The following is a 17,293-nucleotide window of genomic DNA, read 5'->3' as shown; positions in this document are numbered from 1 at the left end:
GAATAAAGGCATATCTTATCTTATATATCTTTTGGTCCTCTATAATCCACCACAACCCTACTGTATAATCTTCCACTTCTTAAACGTTAATTAATTGCACTCCAAAATGACTGAGAAAACAACTTTATTTTACAGTTTATTTAAAAAAAGAAAAGAAAAAGCTTTGCAAAAAGAGTACAATGTTTTGTAAAATATTTGAAGGTAAAGATTGAGTTACAGATCACAAATAAAGAAACAAAAGGACTTTAGAAGACAGAAAAAGGAAAATGATAAAGTGGACAGAAAATATATACAGAGCACAAACAAGCAGCGTTCTGACACCAGATACCCTGCAACGATGTTGAAGCGTGTTCAAGCGAAGGGGAGAAATGCCGGCATAAGGGAACACTGCAGGACTTTAGAACTACTAAAAGCTTAAAACACTGACCGCAATAACATACACTTGATCTGCAGAGGTTCGGACCAGCTGTGAGACTGGAGCTTCGTCAGGCGAGTTCATGACAAGGATTGAAGAACGATGCACGCCTCATACATTAAGCATCTAAGCTGGTAGGAGTAGAACCGAACACAACTCTTAGTCTGTGTACACCATGGATTGGCGTGTGTGTGGTTTTGGAGTACAGCTTTTCATAAGTAGTGGGTAAAACCCAATACTGCTGGAGTAATGCTGAGATCAAGTGCTCTATTTAAGTGCACACAATTAATAATGCAGTAAATCGCAGACACAACGAAGACGATGGGGTGGTCAAAATGAACAAATAACAAAAAAAAACAAACAGATTAAGAATAAATACAAAAATTACAAATTTCCCTTTTGATACAGTAGAATACTCCTAAAAACATTTATAGATTTAAAGATAGATCATCGTGAAGTTATTGTTAGTGAAATGTCCGCATAAGTGGAAGCTAAGCCAACCCTGGTATTTTATAAAATATATGGCAAAGAAGCTTTAAGTGTTACCACCTTCCCTTCAGGAATATAAAATGGCTGAGTAGTAATGGGATATCAATACACAAGTACAGCATAGTTGTAAAGAGACAAAGTGCTGCTTAACAAAGAGGATCTATTATACACTACATGGATATATTCCCACCAACCACCAGAAAGTAATATTGGCCGCTACTGGCACATTTGGTTATTATACGGTCATCATATGACATGAATATAAAACTCACTAGGCTTTCCTTGCCTATTTTCCCCTTATTTTTACATGTCTAATAAAGTGCACATGTCCAGTTGGTGCTGTTTTATTATACGAAGCTGAGCTCTGAGATTTGGAGTGTTTTGTGTGTATGGAAGGAGGACCTGGTCATCATTAGTCTACATCACTTCTTGAAGAATTTCTTGTTAAGGAGGAAGATGAGAAGATTGACATTGACTTTGGCCTTGTCAAACATCTTCATCACAGCAACTCCTTCATACTGGAGCTGTAACAAGTCCTACACACACATACACACATTCCTGATACAATGGAAACCACCACCCACTAATTGCAAAAAGATTTACATAGTATTATATGTTCAGAATGCACTGGCCTGTTTTTGATACAATCCAGATGATAAGTGTTTAGATGAACAGCATTTGTGCATTTTTTGGGTAATTACCTGATATTTCAAGGGAAATCGTTCCATGTCCACTCCTAAAAACCGAGCTTTAACCAGGAAGGTGCCTCCCTCCTCACTGGGTATGATGTCAAAGATCACATTCTTGAACCTGCACACATGCAAACACACAGGTTTGAAACAGACCCAAAACAAATATTCATAAATCTTAAGAGAGCACTCCCATTCACTGGTATTGCTTTGATTTAGACAACACTGATATTTTCAGCTTTCTTAGAAACATTTCCATTCCAAAAACAGGCTTTTCCCTTCTGTTTCTGTTCATCCAGACAGAGATTTTTTTGTACAATTGTAACATAAGCTAGATTCATTGTGCTTAATGCCAGGATCTGCAGACATAGAGGATTTAAAATAGAAAGTAGACAAATGTGTGTGTGTTTGGTGGGCTTTTCATATGATCCTACTGTGTGATGGGCAGGTCCTCTATCTCCAGGAGGACTCCCTTCTCATGGAGCCGGGCAGCAGTGTAGGTTAGCGTCAGTTGCTTGCACTTCTTCCCTTTGCTGTCTGCTGCCTTTTTTCCATTTTTCTGACTGATGGGCCAGAATAAAAAAAAAAAAAAAAAAGTCAGCACAGTGCTCTTCTCCACACAAACACATTTACAGCATTTTAGCAGATGCCCTTATCCAGAGCGACTTACATTATCCCATTTTTTGTACAACTGAGCAATTGAGGGTTAAGGGCCTTGCTCAGGGGCCTAACAGTGGCAGCTTGGTGGACCAGGGATCAAACTTACAACCTTCTGCTTGGTAGCCCAACACCTTATCCACTAGGCTACCACACACCATGTTCTACATGTTTTAGTGCTTTTATATTTAGTGTGTGTGTTACCTGGCGGTGAGGTTGTGCAAACAGGTGGAGATGTACTGGCTGTAGTAGTCAATCTGTTCAGAGTGGAAGGAGCTCTTGCAGTGTAGGCTGTGCAGTGTGTGTTTGAGCTTCACCAGCTCAGCTTGCCGTCTTTGCCGGTGCAGACGCTGGTGACGGATATCCTACAACAGGGACAGCAGGGTCACTTACCACAAAAAGGCACAAATACACTTCTATACCTGTGAGGATTAAGGAAATATCTAGTGCTATTGTATCTAAGAGCAATCCACAAGCTATCTAGTACTAAACACAATTCTTGTTTGTGTTTTTTTTGTGTGTTTTAAACAATTAAAAAACCTAGCGCATGTTTTATTTCTCGAGTATCACAAATTTTTAAGATTGTATTAATTAAAAAAAAAAAGCTATTTTACATCATTTAAATCAGTTAACACCGCCATGCATCCAGTGTTTCTGTTTATTTCTACAGCACTACTGCTCTGTTCAATGGCACGATCTGCATCTTAGAGTTCCTTTTAGCAGCGAACATCTACAGAAAAAATTGGTTCCCTTTTTGCAGTTGGATTGAATTCAGGGTAAAATTGCTTTCTTACTACAATCAAATTGTGCTGTGTTCACAACTAACCAAACAAACTGCACAGAAAGAAAACACACCAGGGTTCAATTCATATTGCACACATGCTAAAGCTAAAGGAATACTCTAGTTTAACTAAAAACCATTTACATGCTTTTATTTTTTATTATGTAAAAATCTTGATAAACAACTAGATGATGAGACAATGTTTAGAGTTAGATTACACATTAATATGGCTAATATGCTTCATTATAGACTGTGAACATGTGCACCTGTGTTGTACCTTGGCAATGAGCTGAAGTATCTGAGTCTCTGATTCTGGTGGGGTAAGTACTCCAAGAGCCTCCAGCCTCCTCAGGCTGCGCTGGATCTTCCGCTTCTTTTCCTCCAGTGTTAGGTTGCTGTCAGCAATTAGAGACTGATTCCTCTTCATCTTCTCCGGGGTGCGGGCATCTCGCTGTGCCCTGCGGTGCATAATCCAGCCATGCTGCACCTCCTAAACACAATCAATGTATAGTGTTTCGTCGTCTGTGTACCCGAAAGAAAGACTATCCAAGGTTTAGGAGAATGTTGATGTATGTGCACTTATACCTGATCCTGAGACACAGAGGATTGGAGAACCTCACTCAATGTATCTCCAGGCTGAGCTCTTATCACATCAATTATCAGCTGCTTAGTGCTGGAAAACAGGCAAAATACAAATATTTTCAAAAGCGGTAATTACAATCAAGTTGTTTAAACATTTAGATTTTTTTATGTGGCTGGAAAGAAGAAAAGCATCAGTGTTCTAGGAATATCAAAAAGCTGTGTCCTGATTTGCACTGAAGTAAATTTGTGGTACACATTGTGCAAATAAATTAGGTTCACTTAAAGATACAGAATATAAGATCGTCCGGTTAAACCTTTGTGGGGGTTACATTGATTGACAAGGTCCACAGAGAATCAGATTAGAGAGTGAGAGCATGACAGAATGAAAGCCTAACTCTATACTGTAAGAAAAATGGATTAATCTTGATGGAGATTAAGGACTTCCTAACTGATGGAGAAGACATTTATTTCTTCTGAAAATTGGTGAGAGGCAAATTAGAGTCGATCAAAAGACAGTTACAAATTTTTAAAGCAATAGTCAGTCGATTTAGTGACTCAGACAGCACCTAATGGCCCACTGGAGTTATTTTTTCTCTCCTTTCTTTTAAATATTTTATACTCAGCTACATAGGACTAGAGCAAGTCTACTCTTGGTCTGGTTTCCATGCATTTACTCGACACACTTGGATATTTCAGGTGAGTAATTAGTATGTTAAGGACACCCATGTGCTATTGTTATGTAGTAATTATTTAATGCATAGAAAGAATTCAATTCAATTTGCAATCTAAACAGGGATTTATTCTTTAGATCCCAAATGAACAAGCCAAAGGCAACAGTGGCATGGGAAACTTCCCTGAGATTGTGATATTAGAGAATATTCTTCTGCAGGTAGCTCACATTTTACTACCAGAAATGGTAAAATCTTACATCCTGCTGCTTTAAGAATCATAAACTCTTTTTTTTTTTTAAGTCAAAAGTGATTGAACTAAAACGTGGTTTCTGCATAAACAGGTCAGTACAATGTCTGACTCAAAACAACAGAACACACACACACACACACACACACACGCACTATATAGCCAAAAGTATGTGGACAGCTGACCATCACACCCATACTGTATGTACTTTATAAACATTCTATCCCATATGCACCTGTTCCTGTTATAAGAACCTCCACTCCTCTGGATTTTGGAGTGTGGGTATGAGCATTTGCCCACAAGAGCATTAGTGATGTCAGGGCCAGATGTCAGGTGAGGAGGCCTAGGGTGTTGTCGGTGTTCCAGTTAATCTCTAAGGTGTTCAGTAGGGTTGAAATCCAAACTCTTGAGGTTCTTCCACTCCAACCTTAGCGGACCATGTCTCAGTGGAGTTCAATTTGTGAACAGTTGGAGCAGGTTTGAGCCTTAGTTTCAGTGAAGGGAAATTGTAAAGCTTCAGCATGCAGTGACAATGCTGTGCTTCCGACGATAACTGTTCCGGGAAGGCCAACATATAGGTGTCCACAAACTTTTGGCCATATAGTGTACGGGATTATGTTTAGAACAACACATGCTGTCTCACCTGAGCAGAATGCCTCGAGCATCAGGTTTCTCATCAGAGCTTTTAAAGATGTCAAACTTGGTGGTGAGGGTGAGTGATACCTCCATCTTATTGTATTGAGCCAAAGTCTGCTCCAAATTTTGGTCTGCAGAGTTAATAACCCCCTCTCCTGTGAGTGACCATTACAAATAGACAAGTTTAAAAGGTTTGTTAGAGGAGCAAGTAACTAAATCATTCACAGACACTGAATGTCTTCTATGCACTATTCATTACTGCCTCTGCTCCAGAGAAATAATCAGTTCTATCCAAGTAATAAACAAAAAACCAAAACACACGTTAAAGAAGGCTGTAGTTTGTTTAAAGATGTTTGAAGTAAGGTCACTCTATTTTGAGAAGACAGTGAGATTTCAGGGAGGGAGATTATTTGTCTAGCATGTGTGGTGTAGTTATTCAGAGTACGCAGGTCTGCAGACTAACCAACAAGGGCTTGAACAGAAGGCACTTTGCCGAGGTCCCTCAGCAGCAGGAAGAGAGCATCATTCTGATCAGGACACAGTGCATCCTGATGCTCCAGGAGCAGCTGAACACAGAGCAAGACACAAACACTTTAGAACTTGCAACAGAGTGACCTTTGTATTTAATAAACGAACATACAAAAAAACATGAGAATAAAAAACATGTACTGTACAGCCGTACCTTGTGTGTGTTTATGAGCTCGCCAATGGAGATGTAGATAACAGGTTTGTTGAGGATGACCATTTCAGAATATTCATCAATGTTAAAACGATCCTCAGGCTCGGGAACGTCACACACCATTTTCAGGAACTTCCTGTAAGTCAAGCAGGGGCCGGTTCCAGTCAACAGTCTCAAAACTCCAAACCTTCTTCCAGTGACGATATTTAATAAGTGACTGTTGAACTCACCTAAATTTGCCATGCATGTGAGTGATGTAGTCATTCAGGGCACGCAGATGTGCAGAGTCCCCATAGAAGGGCTTGTGTGCAGCACTGTGTTGCAGGATTCGGGCGATAGAACCTAGGGTTCGTCGCTGATCAGGCAGAAGAACTGAACCAACTCCAAACTCTACCACATCAAATCCATCAGGAGCCACCACAGCAGGGTTCATGTAGCGGTAGTACACCAGGTTACCTACAATCTAACAACACTGATAATTACACAGCTATACAGAGATCTACTATACAAACAACACAGTGAGAAAGAAGAACCAACTTCTACTGACAACTTCTACTAACCTTGTACAACTCCTCCTCACTGGCTTGAGGAAACTTCTCATGCAGAGTGTCTCGCAGAACTTTAGCAGTGTAGCGCAACCCATACCTAAAACACACGCAAATGCACAAAATGACATGTGAGAAAGTCTACATTGGAGAAATTTACTTATTATTATTATTTTTCAAACAGGAATAATTTATCAGGATGTGCCCAGAACATGTTCTATGGTAGATCTGTGTCCAAGAACTACAGGAACATGCTAGAAAATACCCCTAAATAGTTTATGTGGTAAATAACCTCCAAGACTGTGACAGCTCCTTAGTGGTGTAAATATAAAATGTGGTTATGTCATCATCAGGAGATTGTGAGTTCAAGTGCTAACAGTGGTTCTGCCATCTGAGGCTGGAGAGATCCAGGGTGGCAAATCATGTCTCCTGTCAATCACAGCAAAATTAACTAACCAATGTAGGTGTGTATGATTTCATGTAAGTGTAACAGGGCAGCTTGTGCTTTCCAACTTCTAAACTACCCTCCCTAGTCAATAGCTGTAGTGTAACAGGGGGGAACTAGCTAGTAAATGGGAATTTGCAAATCATTAAAATTTGAAGAGTCAATAAACTAAACATGCAGTGTATATTACATGCAATATAACTTTGACCTCCAATCCACTAGTCCAATAATCAAGTGTTGGACCTAAAAAATACACTTTTCTTTCACTGTTTTTTTGGGGCATATTTCAATATGGTTAGATGTTCTAAAAGTTTATGCAAAAGAGTAAAAGGAGCAGTCATCTGAAATGATCTGAAAAGATCTTAAAAACACACGACACATACGGCAGTTTGTGCAGGTTGCTGGTGATGGCATGAAGCACACGGTCAGTCAGCGTCTTCAGGTTACTGATTGCAATGTTTAAACGTTGCTGCACCTCTGGGTGACTGAGGGCCTGTTCTGCACTCACCTCGTATGGCAGTGAGCTGTGAAAAAAAACACCAAAAATATAGCATGAACACACAAAATAATAAAACTGAAATTGTACAAGAACATAACGCAAGTGAATATTGTACACAATAGACAGAACGTGATCATAGACCAGACGTAGCACTGACCTCTTGTGGCCGGTCTGGCTCTCAGTCTGGTTGATCCAGCTCTTGTATATCTCCACAGGATCTATACGAATGCTGAGTGTTCGGTCCTGCAAAACCTCACGTACCACTGGCCCCAAAATCTCCCTCAACGCATTCTGGCCACGAGCGTGACGATAGAAACTCACCAGCATCTTTATGACTGTTGGGTTCCCTGTCACCACCTCCTGAGGCTGGTCCACCTTCAGTCTTTCTCACAGACAAATACATAAAATGATACATATAAATAAACACAATATAACTTTTAAACCAGTACAGCATTTCCTGGTATTCATGCTAGAGGACACTGAAAAAGGGAAACTATACTTGATCTCGTGGCGGAGGGCAGCTGTAAAGAGCTGCAACAGCAGGTACGCCTCTCTACAGTCTGAGCCATAGTTAAAGAGAGTGAAGATGACTGTCTCCATGAAACGTGTGCTCTTATTCTGTGGCATCAGGAATATGAGTTGGGCCAGGTATGATGGCTGGGTCTGTAGATGCAGACAGACACGACAGTATCAGTATCATTTATACACTAACTAAACACAAGTAGTACTAGAGACAAGCTCCACATGGACAACATTGCACTACAACTAACTCTTGTTATTCTCCAGCATTTTTTCCAAAGACATTTCCATCTGCTGCAAAGTTCACTCATGCTAATCCCCCATATTCATTGAAAGTAATTAGAGCAATACTATTGTGAAAAGAATAGATAAAAACAAGTTTACATATACATCCCATATAATGGAAGATGTTGAAGCAGCCAGTCAATGTGACGCATTTGTGCAAAACACTTTAATGCATTTCAAAACCAAAAGGTATTCAATATTAGAAATCCTATTTGTACTTTTTATTAAATTAATGATTTCAAGTATAATTTACAGGTAAAACAAATATTTACATAAAACTATATTAAAACATTCCCCTGTTGCTTCAAACCAACACCTGTACTGTTGGAGACTAACAGCTGTAGTTTTAAATTTGTTATATACTTGAATATAAATATTATTTAATATTACATAAATATTTAATGTTCTTCAGTTTCAGTTGAGTCAACAGGTTTTCTATTTCAGACACAGTCAGTGATCCAGACACTACAGATGGTGTGTAGCTTGTGGGAGCTAGGTTAATGTCCATACACAGCTAGGAAATGGGTGTACCTGCAACAGGTAGAACAAGTGCTGATAAGCCTCCAACTTCTCCCTTTTGTCTTTGCTCAGAGACTTAAGACCTTTCTGTTTGTCCAGGGCCATCATATCAGACAGCTCTTCTTTGTTCTTCTTGGTGAGTTTCTTATGGTGTGACACCACCTCCTGTACCCCAGGACCAGACCAAACAGGACAGAGTCACACATGGAGTAGTTTTCATGAACAGACATCCTGGCGCCAAGAATAAACAACTGAAGCAGTGACATTTCTCTGAAAGCAATTAGCTAATTCAATTCATGTGGGATGGATAAGATGTCCACAGTCTAAGAAGGCTGAACAGCTCTCTTCGTGTGTGGTTTCTGACCTGGAGTGTGACCCGATTGCGGACCAGCAAGCCGATCTTCAGGTCCATAAGGTCCAGGTCTGCCTCTAGTTGTCTGTTGGAACGGATGGTGCGCACCACCTCTTCCCGGAGACGCAGCAGCTCCCCCTCCTGGCGGATATCATTATCCTCTAGTTCCAACAGGTGTGCAAACTTGCGTACAACAGACAGAGGGGGAGTGCTGGAGTGCACTGTGTGCACACAGATAGAGACAGACAGAGAAAACGTAAGAACATGAAGAAAGAAATCTTCTGAGAGAATTTTAACACAATTTTGGCACAAGCAACCTGATCTGATGTCAAAAAGCATCTCAGCAAATGCCTCTTTAATAGTTAAAACAGTTCAGATATAAAGATTAACATACAATTAATAAAGCATAATTAAAATGCATGACAGATTTGTTTATCACAAAAAAGAAAAAAAAAAATCCTACCTAGCATCCTGTACTCTTCACGTGCCTTATTGGCTCTGAAGAAAGCCTGAATCTTTATGATGGCACCAACCTAAAAGATACAAACTTCATACATTTACATCTAATCCCCCAATTGTTCAACTGTAATTTGCAGTTAAGATGATCCACTCACGTGTCTCCTGAAGTGGCGTAGACGAGCCCGATACCTCCTCTGAGCGATCCACATCTTCACCCATGCCTGGATCTGTAAAATCACAGCCAGATAAGAAAGTGTAGGAAAAAATTGGACTTCTCAATGATTTCCAAAGGTATACATGATATGCTCTTACTTTCACCACTGCTCTCCAGTTCCGATAAAGGTACTCCAGTCGCTTCCTATAGGCCCTCTGCTGCAGACACCTCCGCCAGTGTGACTAACAAACCAGCACAAACACAATCACTTTAGCCAGTGATGCAAAATTTTGTCCTAAAATAAAGCTTGAGCCATCTTTCTTAGCAGCTGTCAGTAAATTTAGTGGTAGCATTTGATCATTTCATACTTGAATGGTAATAATGGCAGGTAGTTGAGTGTTAAGGAAGTGTAAGCGCTCAAAAAGCTTCTGACGAAGGAGGAAGCCTCGTGCACAGGCCTGCAGCTGCACCACCATCAGTTCACTGGCCTTCCATTGCACCTCCCGACTGTGTGCTACAGTTACACTGCTGCATGCTGCCTGCAAGGGGAGTCAGCAAGCAGGTTATTTAAGTAACAGCTGTCAGAATATGATTTGCTGTATGAATGCTCCTTCAGCTTTCATAATAAATAAATATTTGAATATCCATGTCCTTAAATTCCAACATTCTGCTTCTAGTTGACAAATATTTTGATTTCAGTGCTTAAATACCCCTGGTTCCTTGACTTAAAAAATGCGTTTGAAGAAAAAAGTTTTGAATCAAAATTTCTTTTTTCCCTTTTTGTTGTACGTGTATAATTTATTAAAAAAAAACCCTGAACAGAGTTTTAGGCTGATGGTGTCCCAAGTCTGTAACCCAGTGAACCATGTATTCATTGATAGAATAATGAATTTTTATACTGTACGTCACTCTGGATAAGGAGGTCCCCCAAATGTCATAAATGTAGATTTAAATAAATTAAGTATTTTTCTAATTCATATCACTTTCCTAAACAATCATAGTATAGTATACATAGGTTCAGTAACATTAAGGACCCTGTGCACTAAAGCACATACAGTAAATAAGACTCCACTTGAGATTCGGGACATTTGCTGAGGATGCTTTAAAAATTTATCATGCAGGAGAAAAAGTTAAAGGATACTCTTTATAAAACATTAATCCTGGGTAACATTAGGACTTGACTTTGTAAATGTCCAGGAAAAAGGTACAAACCTCATATTATTCTCATAAAAAAACCTCACTGTTTTCAACCTATGCCGTATATACTACACAAATGCATATCAGAGATGCTGCAAATATTCGTTTTGTGTGAAAGGTATACAAATATTGACTCATTGATATTCAAGTACATTCCAATTCTAAAGCTTTTAAGCAATGATTCTCCAAAGAAAACAAAGAGAACTTTTAATAGAACATAAGATAAATAAACTCTAGTAATGGCACATGAATACTGCTTAAAGATTTAGGCTGTTGAAGGCATCTCTGTTATTTGTGGTTACAGAAATCTGGATTTCTTATGGTACCTGGATTTCTTCATGAGTGAGGAAGATACTATTCTGGACAAATCCATGAGGCCTCTCCCAGCCACCCTCCAGCTTTTGCAGGTGGAAATAGTAAGAGCTGCCATCTAGAGTCTTTGTTCTGATCCATGGGCTTTTATTATCACCTGATAAGAGTGAGAAACACAAGATGAGATGGTGTTTTTCCCCTATCATCATCACAGGGTGGTTTTCGTTGCCACTGTTGTCTCTGGCTTGATCATTTCAAACTGAAATTTGTTGAATTAAAATTATATCCTGAATTTATACATTTCTGTAAAGTTATGTAAAGCTGCTTTGTGACAACATCCATTGTTACAATTACTGTACAATTAAAAAAAAAAAAAAAAAAAAACCTTTACATTTTATTGAAATGAAGTGAAAAATAGGCAGTTATACACTGTATTCTGAAGACTGGTCAGAAACACTGTGAAAGTACAGTACAGTAACAGTCTACGATGAGACTATTACACTGACCTTCCATGTATTTGGCACGAAGCAAGGCTGACAGCTCGGTCTGGTACGCAGCTGCACACTCCGCTACGACACTCCTCAGAGCCACTTCTGGCAATCGCATCACTCGCAGGGTCTGAGAGGCTTTACCTTCCTTCACTGCCTGATTAACAGCAGCCAGGCCCAGAGACACTGACAGCAAAAAGTCATACATAAAAACTTATGAGATACGTTCAAAAAACCAGAAAAAGAGAAGTCTGTTTTCTTGTAAATGCATGACCTTCAGGCATGCTCACACATTCACACCTTGATCAGCCCTGAGTATTCAAGCGGAGTTGAAAATGTCTGAAAGTAATGTTTCACTGCATACACTCACTCTTCAGAGCTTTCTGAGTGTCCTGGTTTGCCTGACTCACTCCCTCCTGAATATCAGCTAACCACAGCTCTGCTCCAGGGTCTCGACTCATCTGCATCATGAATAAAGACACAAAAGATAGTCAAGAAATGAAAACAAAATCTAATTAGGCTAATTCCATCAACATCGCTACAGTTTTTTCTCCATATTGCTGTATACAACACCTCTGCCTTGTGTTTCTTGAGTCGGGTAAGTGCATCATGGTAGCGCTTGCCGTTCTGTGGAACTACATCTTTCAAGCCACTAGAGAGCAGCAGCAATGCAGCCAGAGTTTTCTGAGGGTCACCATGACTGAGGGCCTGGTTGATCAGTCCAATAGTTAAGATCTCTATAATTAAAAGATGACAGGAAAGATACATGTGGGTTCTATCATTACAAAAATCACAGGCTCTAGAAAACTGAGAAAAGTTCTCATACTGTAGGTTGGAAAGGTAGGAACATGTACTTACGATCATGCTCCTCCTGAGCAGTCATGTTAACACTGTTCACGCCACTTTGCAACTCATTCCAGGTCAGAAGAACTCTGCCTGCCTTCCTCTTCAGTTCAGAAAGCTCCTCAAAATACCTAAGCAAAATTTTAACTAAATATAATGTCCACAAATATTTGTATGCATAATTGTGTGTATATATTGTTATTTGTTAAACTTGGTCCTTACTAAAAATTACAAAATGATATTTGCAGGCAGATACCAAGGCAAGGTTGTAAAGTAAAAACCTTCATAAAAAAAAAATTCGCTTTTTTATTTTAGATGTGTGTGTTAATCTGGCTCCTTAATCAATATGATCTTTACCGGCAGATGCATAGGCAAAGTGTAATATGAGTGGTCTTAAATGAGCAGGTTAGGTCTCTTAGCTGCTGAGTAGTTAAAACTGATACATGGGGGGAAAAAAGGTGATACGAGTTTAAATGGCCACTGGGGATACAATCCTCTGTAGTGTGTCACACCTTTGCATTAAGCTGTCATCTATGTCTGCAAGGCCAGCTGCAGGGCTGACCAGAGTGGCATAGAATGCACCCATGTCTTTAGCCTCCAGTGTCTGGTTGATCAATGCCACTGCAGACAGCATTTCTACAGCCACAAACAGCTCCTCTTGCTGAAGGTCACCCTGTACAATCACACACAAAAAAAATGAGGTCTGCTTACGGCCACACAGACTAATGATTTTTGAGCTTTGGATGAAGTTTTTTTTTAAGTAGAAATTCATTATTGAGATGAGACAGAGACATGGATCACAGAAGTGTCTAATATGCAAAATCCTACATTAGTAAATGGAAAATTTGACAGTGATATATAAATCAATCCTCTACAGCTTACTATGCTTTAATGACCCTAGAGGAAGGGGAACTGAATCTATTTACAAGTTGTGGTAAATGTGGAGCTGTGTTAGCCACCTGAGGGCACTGCTGCTGCAGAGGAGCGAGTTCTCTCTGGTAAAGCTCAGCAGCGAAAGGGTAAACGTCAGGCAGGTGGGCATCAGGGTTCATCAGGGCACGAACTGTCTGACGTGGCTCACCACACCTCAAAGCCTCGTTGATTTTGGATATTGCCTGCAGCACTACACAAACACACAGTCAGACTCATGAGTATCACTTTAATTTCCTTTTTATGTCATAAAGTGAGGCATGAACTGACTGGTTCCTGAGCGCTGAGCTTCCTCGTTGGCCACGCTGATACCTTCCTGCAGCTCATCTCTCTCTAGAGGGTCCACACACCCCAGATCCTAGAGGAAATCACAGACACATAGTGACTCACACCTTAATCTCTGCATACAATGATAAAGAAGATGCAATGCAGTGTGATACAAGTTCCCACCAGGGCTTTCTGTTCCCGGTCTGATGTGAGCTGTTCCAGATACCAATCAGAATTGTCTCTAAGGAGCCCCCTGAGGCCAAGGCTCTGGTTCTGCAGGGCTGAGAGTAGAGCCAGGGCATCGCCACAGTCTATAGCCTCATCCACTCGCTCTACAGCAGCACGCACTACACACCCAAACACACCATAGATTGATCATATTACAGATACAGGTTCAACCATTCCCGTAGGCACAGTACTAGAGCACAGACTCACCATTAACTTTAGTGATGTTGTCTTGAATCTCACTTTGTGTCAGGTACTCTTCATATATGTCCTTCTCCATGGAGCCATTTGCCTAAAAACATAATTCATCGTAATTGCATTCGGTTTCAGACATATTATATTTATGTTAGATGACCGGATCAAACACAAGACTTTAGCAGTTTCCCTTACTTTAGCAGAAGCCTTGACCGCTTTGTGAGCACGAGCCTGGCGCAGCATCTCCTGGTAGACAACCATGAGCTGCTCTTGCAGGTTAGTGAGCATTGCGTTGGGATTGCGCAGTGATTGTGCAGTGTCCTCCACACAACCCCGCTCCACAGCCTCATTAATGGCTATCACAGCTGCATGCACTGCACAAATGACCAGGAAAGGAAGCAAAGATTTTCATACCCCAGATTTCAATATTTTGAAAGGTTTATTAGTATCAACACTGACAACAGGCTGAACCTCTGCAATCATATTACAGATAATCCTAGACGTGACAGTTCTTACCAGCAGCCTCATCCACCGACAGCTCATTAGCAAGAATTCCCCCAATCTTGCTGAAAGCAGGCATCTGGATACCGTATTTATCCAGTTCCAGCTTCATGTTATTGATCTCCTCATCTAAGAAAAGGAATGGAAAAATGACAGATCAATATTCAAAGTAAGCAATCAGGAAAACTAAAAAGTAATCTGGCTGGAAAAAAAAATATATGTTTTTACCCGTGAACTTGACTTTGCCACACAGGTCATGGATTTGAGGAGCCAAACCTTGACGAAAAAGATACAGGCTACAAGAAAATTACAAACAATTAAACAGACATTAAGATGACATTTCTGGTAGAATTACACTATAAAGTACTAGTTCTATAAATACATCACTGGTGCAGACCTGAGAGCATGGATACAATAGACAGTACGTGGCATATTCTTCTTATCATAGATGTCAGTGGTCTCAGGGTAAAAAATCTGACAGGAGAAGTAAGAAATACAAGTGTTATAGTGATGCTTGTGGGTGGTCAATATTTGGAAAAACATGAATGTTTAGGGGAAATATTCTATGTTGGTTTAATTTACCGTTGGCAGGCCAATCTCTATTAAGGCATTCCTCCAATGGTTGATGTTATCGGTATGGCGAAACTGCAAACCTACCACCTGTAGCACACCAACAAATTGAGTGGCTCATTTAGAAAACACACCTTACAGTTTGACAATTAATGGCACCTGTTGCAGCAAACAATTTATGTGGCGGATAATTATAGCACAGTGACAGTTTCAATCCCTAGTTCTGTACCAATGTCTGTCTATACAACAATGACGTTTGCATCTTTTAGGTTCTCATGTCTTCCACATCAAACAGACCTTGTAACGTTCCTGGTTGAGGTCATAGATCTTCTTCAGAGGAACAATTTTCGGAGCAAAACAATGGCCAAGTTTAGCTAAGAGAACTCCATTCCTCAGTGCCTCTTCCAGCTCAGTGGGTGGTGGAAGCTCCTCCTTTAGGCATGCCTCCATCCACCTGAGAGCAAGATTTTAAATAAATAGATAAATAACCCACAATATTTAATTTTCAAGTCCATCTACATTAAAGGAAAAATTCACCCTGAGTCACTTGCATTTTAATCTTTACAGTTGTGCACTCTTTACAGTCTGCACACTTGTCTCTGACAGATCAGCTTCTAAAAACTTGCATGCTAATATCACGGTCAACAACATGGTCATCTTGTAGTTCACTAAACAGCCAAGCCGAGTGTCCGGTGTAACTCATCACTACAACACTGAACAGATAAACTGCATTCTGGAAATACAAGTCCAGCATTTGCTGTCTTCATCACTTCTATGATGCCTTTAATCATTAAATATGACATTAAACATCACTGGTAATAGTGAAAGAGGGAAAAGTTCTTGTTAAAGGAGCTAACAACAATTGAGGTTGATAAAACAGGTTCCTCTATTAAATGGCAATAATGTCTTCTTGTAACGCCAGTGCAGCACACCATGCGATCAAAGAAAAAACAAAACAGCCAACAAATTAACTCAAGTAACCCTCAACACATCAGATTTATTTCAATATAAACGTGTTTAATGTGCTCCAGGGTGGAGTTTTCTTTCAAGGTGTTGGAGTAGGTACTGAGTAAAGTGAAGTGTCTTGCCTCTTTGCCTCCTCTAAGCGGCACAGGTACTGATAAGCCACATTCTGAATGCGTTGTTCATCCATTTCTTCTGCTGTTAACCGTTCATCTTTAAAATAAGTTCCGAAAAGAAAGCGTTAATCCTGAAACTGATACTTAGACATGCGACTAAGTATTTTCACACCAGTAGATGTTAATTAATGCAGCATGTTAATTTACATTTTCATCATTTAGCAGACACCCTTATCCAGAGCGACTTACATTATCTCATTTTTATACAACTGAGCAAAATCCAGGGGTAAGGGCTTTGCTCAGGGGCCCAACATGGCAACTTAATGGACCTGGGATTCAAACTCACAACCTTCTGATTGGTATCCCAACACCTTAACCACTAGGCTACCACACACCCCTACAACTACAATAAACCTGAACCTATAACCCTCACTCCATCGGTTGGTGTTTAGATAACACTGATTACACTAAATAACTTGTACTATCGTGAATAAATGTAATTATGTGAAGTTATAAACACAATAACTGTAATAATCATCATCTATAATAATCTAAAGCGCTATTAATAACTGTAAACACTTCCGTAGCTGTGAAACATTAGGTGTTTACTTACATCCTGACCGGATTTGACCACCGGATTCTCCCATTTTATGTCTCCTTGGATATTTACAGAGCAGGTTTCACTATTTTTTGAGAGTTTTCAGCGACCCAGTTCCAGTTCTAATACAGTTTATAACCGAATCTGAAAAATAAATAAATAAATAAATAATAATACCAACTGAAACGCTGTTAAAACAAAACCCCACAATAATGTAGCTTAGCCTGCTACAACTTTAAAAAGAAAGCCAAATAGTCGATTCCAGTTGGTGTTAAAGTACTAACTTGTTGCCTGGAGTATAAAACAAACCGCTTGTTGTTTGGAGGACGTTGAAGTCACAGTTGAACTGTTTTTACTCTCCGGGCAGTTTGAATATCCCGCCGCAATCCCATTGGCAAGCCTGACGCGCGCAATGCATGATGGTCATTAGTGTCCTCCCTGTGGCACTTAGTACAAGTGTAATGT

At 39.9% G+C, this 17,293-nt stretch overlaps 1 protein-coding gene across 1 annotated transcript; it reads right to left on the bottom strand.

The window, feature by feature from the left end:
- Positions 1–123: 123 nt before the first annotated feature.
- On the bottom strand, positions 124–17,227 carry iqgap3 (IQ motif containing GTPase activating protein 3). The gene is made up of 39 exons (XM_060870336.1): positions 17,113–17,227; positions 16,844–16,972; positions 16,240–16,327; positions 15,449–15,605; positions 15,164–15,241; positions 14,979–15,055; positions 14,810–14,877; positions 14,597–14,710; positions 14,276–14,454; positions 14,096–14,177; positions 13,844–14,007; positions 13,664–13,751; positions 13,423–13,586; positions 12,976–13,136; positions 12,479–12,594; positions 12,194–12,357; positions 11,991–12,081; positions 11,639–11,806; positions 11,147–11,289; positions 9,992–10,162; positions 9,782–9,865; positions 9,625–9,696; positions 9,474–9,543; positions 9,023–9,231; positions 8,671–8,823; positions 7,835–7,998; positions 7,493–7,717; positions 7,220–7,360; positions 6,407–6,491; positions 6,077–6,309; positions 5,850–5,982; positions 5,631–5,733; positions 5,175–5,322; positions 3,617–3,704; positions 3,309–3,521; positions 2,455–2,615; positions 2,028–2,156; positions 1,606–1,714; positions 124–1,440 (listed from the first exon to the last, which is right to left on the bottom strand). Exons 2-39 carry the CDS (start codon positions 16,875–16,877, stop codon positions 1,327–1,329), a joined length of 4,941 nt encoding a protein of 1,646 aa, XP_060726319.1. The 5' UTR covers positions 16,878–16,972; positions 17,113–17,227; the 3' UTR covers positions 124–1,326.
- Positions 17,228–17,293: the final 66 nt, after the last annotated feature.

This window comes from Tachysurus vachellii, chromosome 5, assembly GCF_030014155.1.
Source record: "Tachysurus vachellii isolate PV-2020 chromosome 5, HZAU_Pvac_v1, whole genome shotgun sequence".
NCBI lineage: Eukaryota > Metazoa > Chordata > Actinopteri > Siluriformes > Bagridae > Tachysurus > Tachysurus vachellii.
Note: the sequence above shows the minus strand (reverse complement) of the source record. Positions and strands in the feature narration are given on the sequence as shown.

Excerpts from the sequence above, each read along its gene's own strand:
- iqgap3 (XM_060870336.1), bottom strand. The coding sequence starts at position 16,877 with ATGGGAGAATCCGGTGGTCAAATCCGGTCAGGAT. Across the intron at positions 9,232-9,473 it reads TGAAGAGTACAGGATGCTAG|TGCACTCCAGCACTCCCCCT; the intron begins GTAGGATTTTTT and ends GTGTGCACACAG. Across the intron at positions 5,323-5,630 it reads TTCTGTTCAAGCCCTTGTTG|GAGAGGGGGTTATTAACTCT; the intron begins GTTAGTCTGCAG and ends GGTCACTCACAG.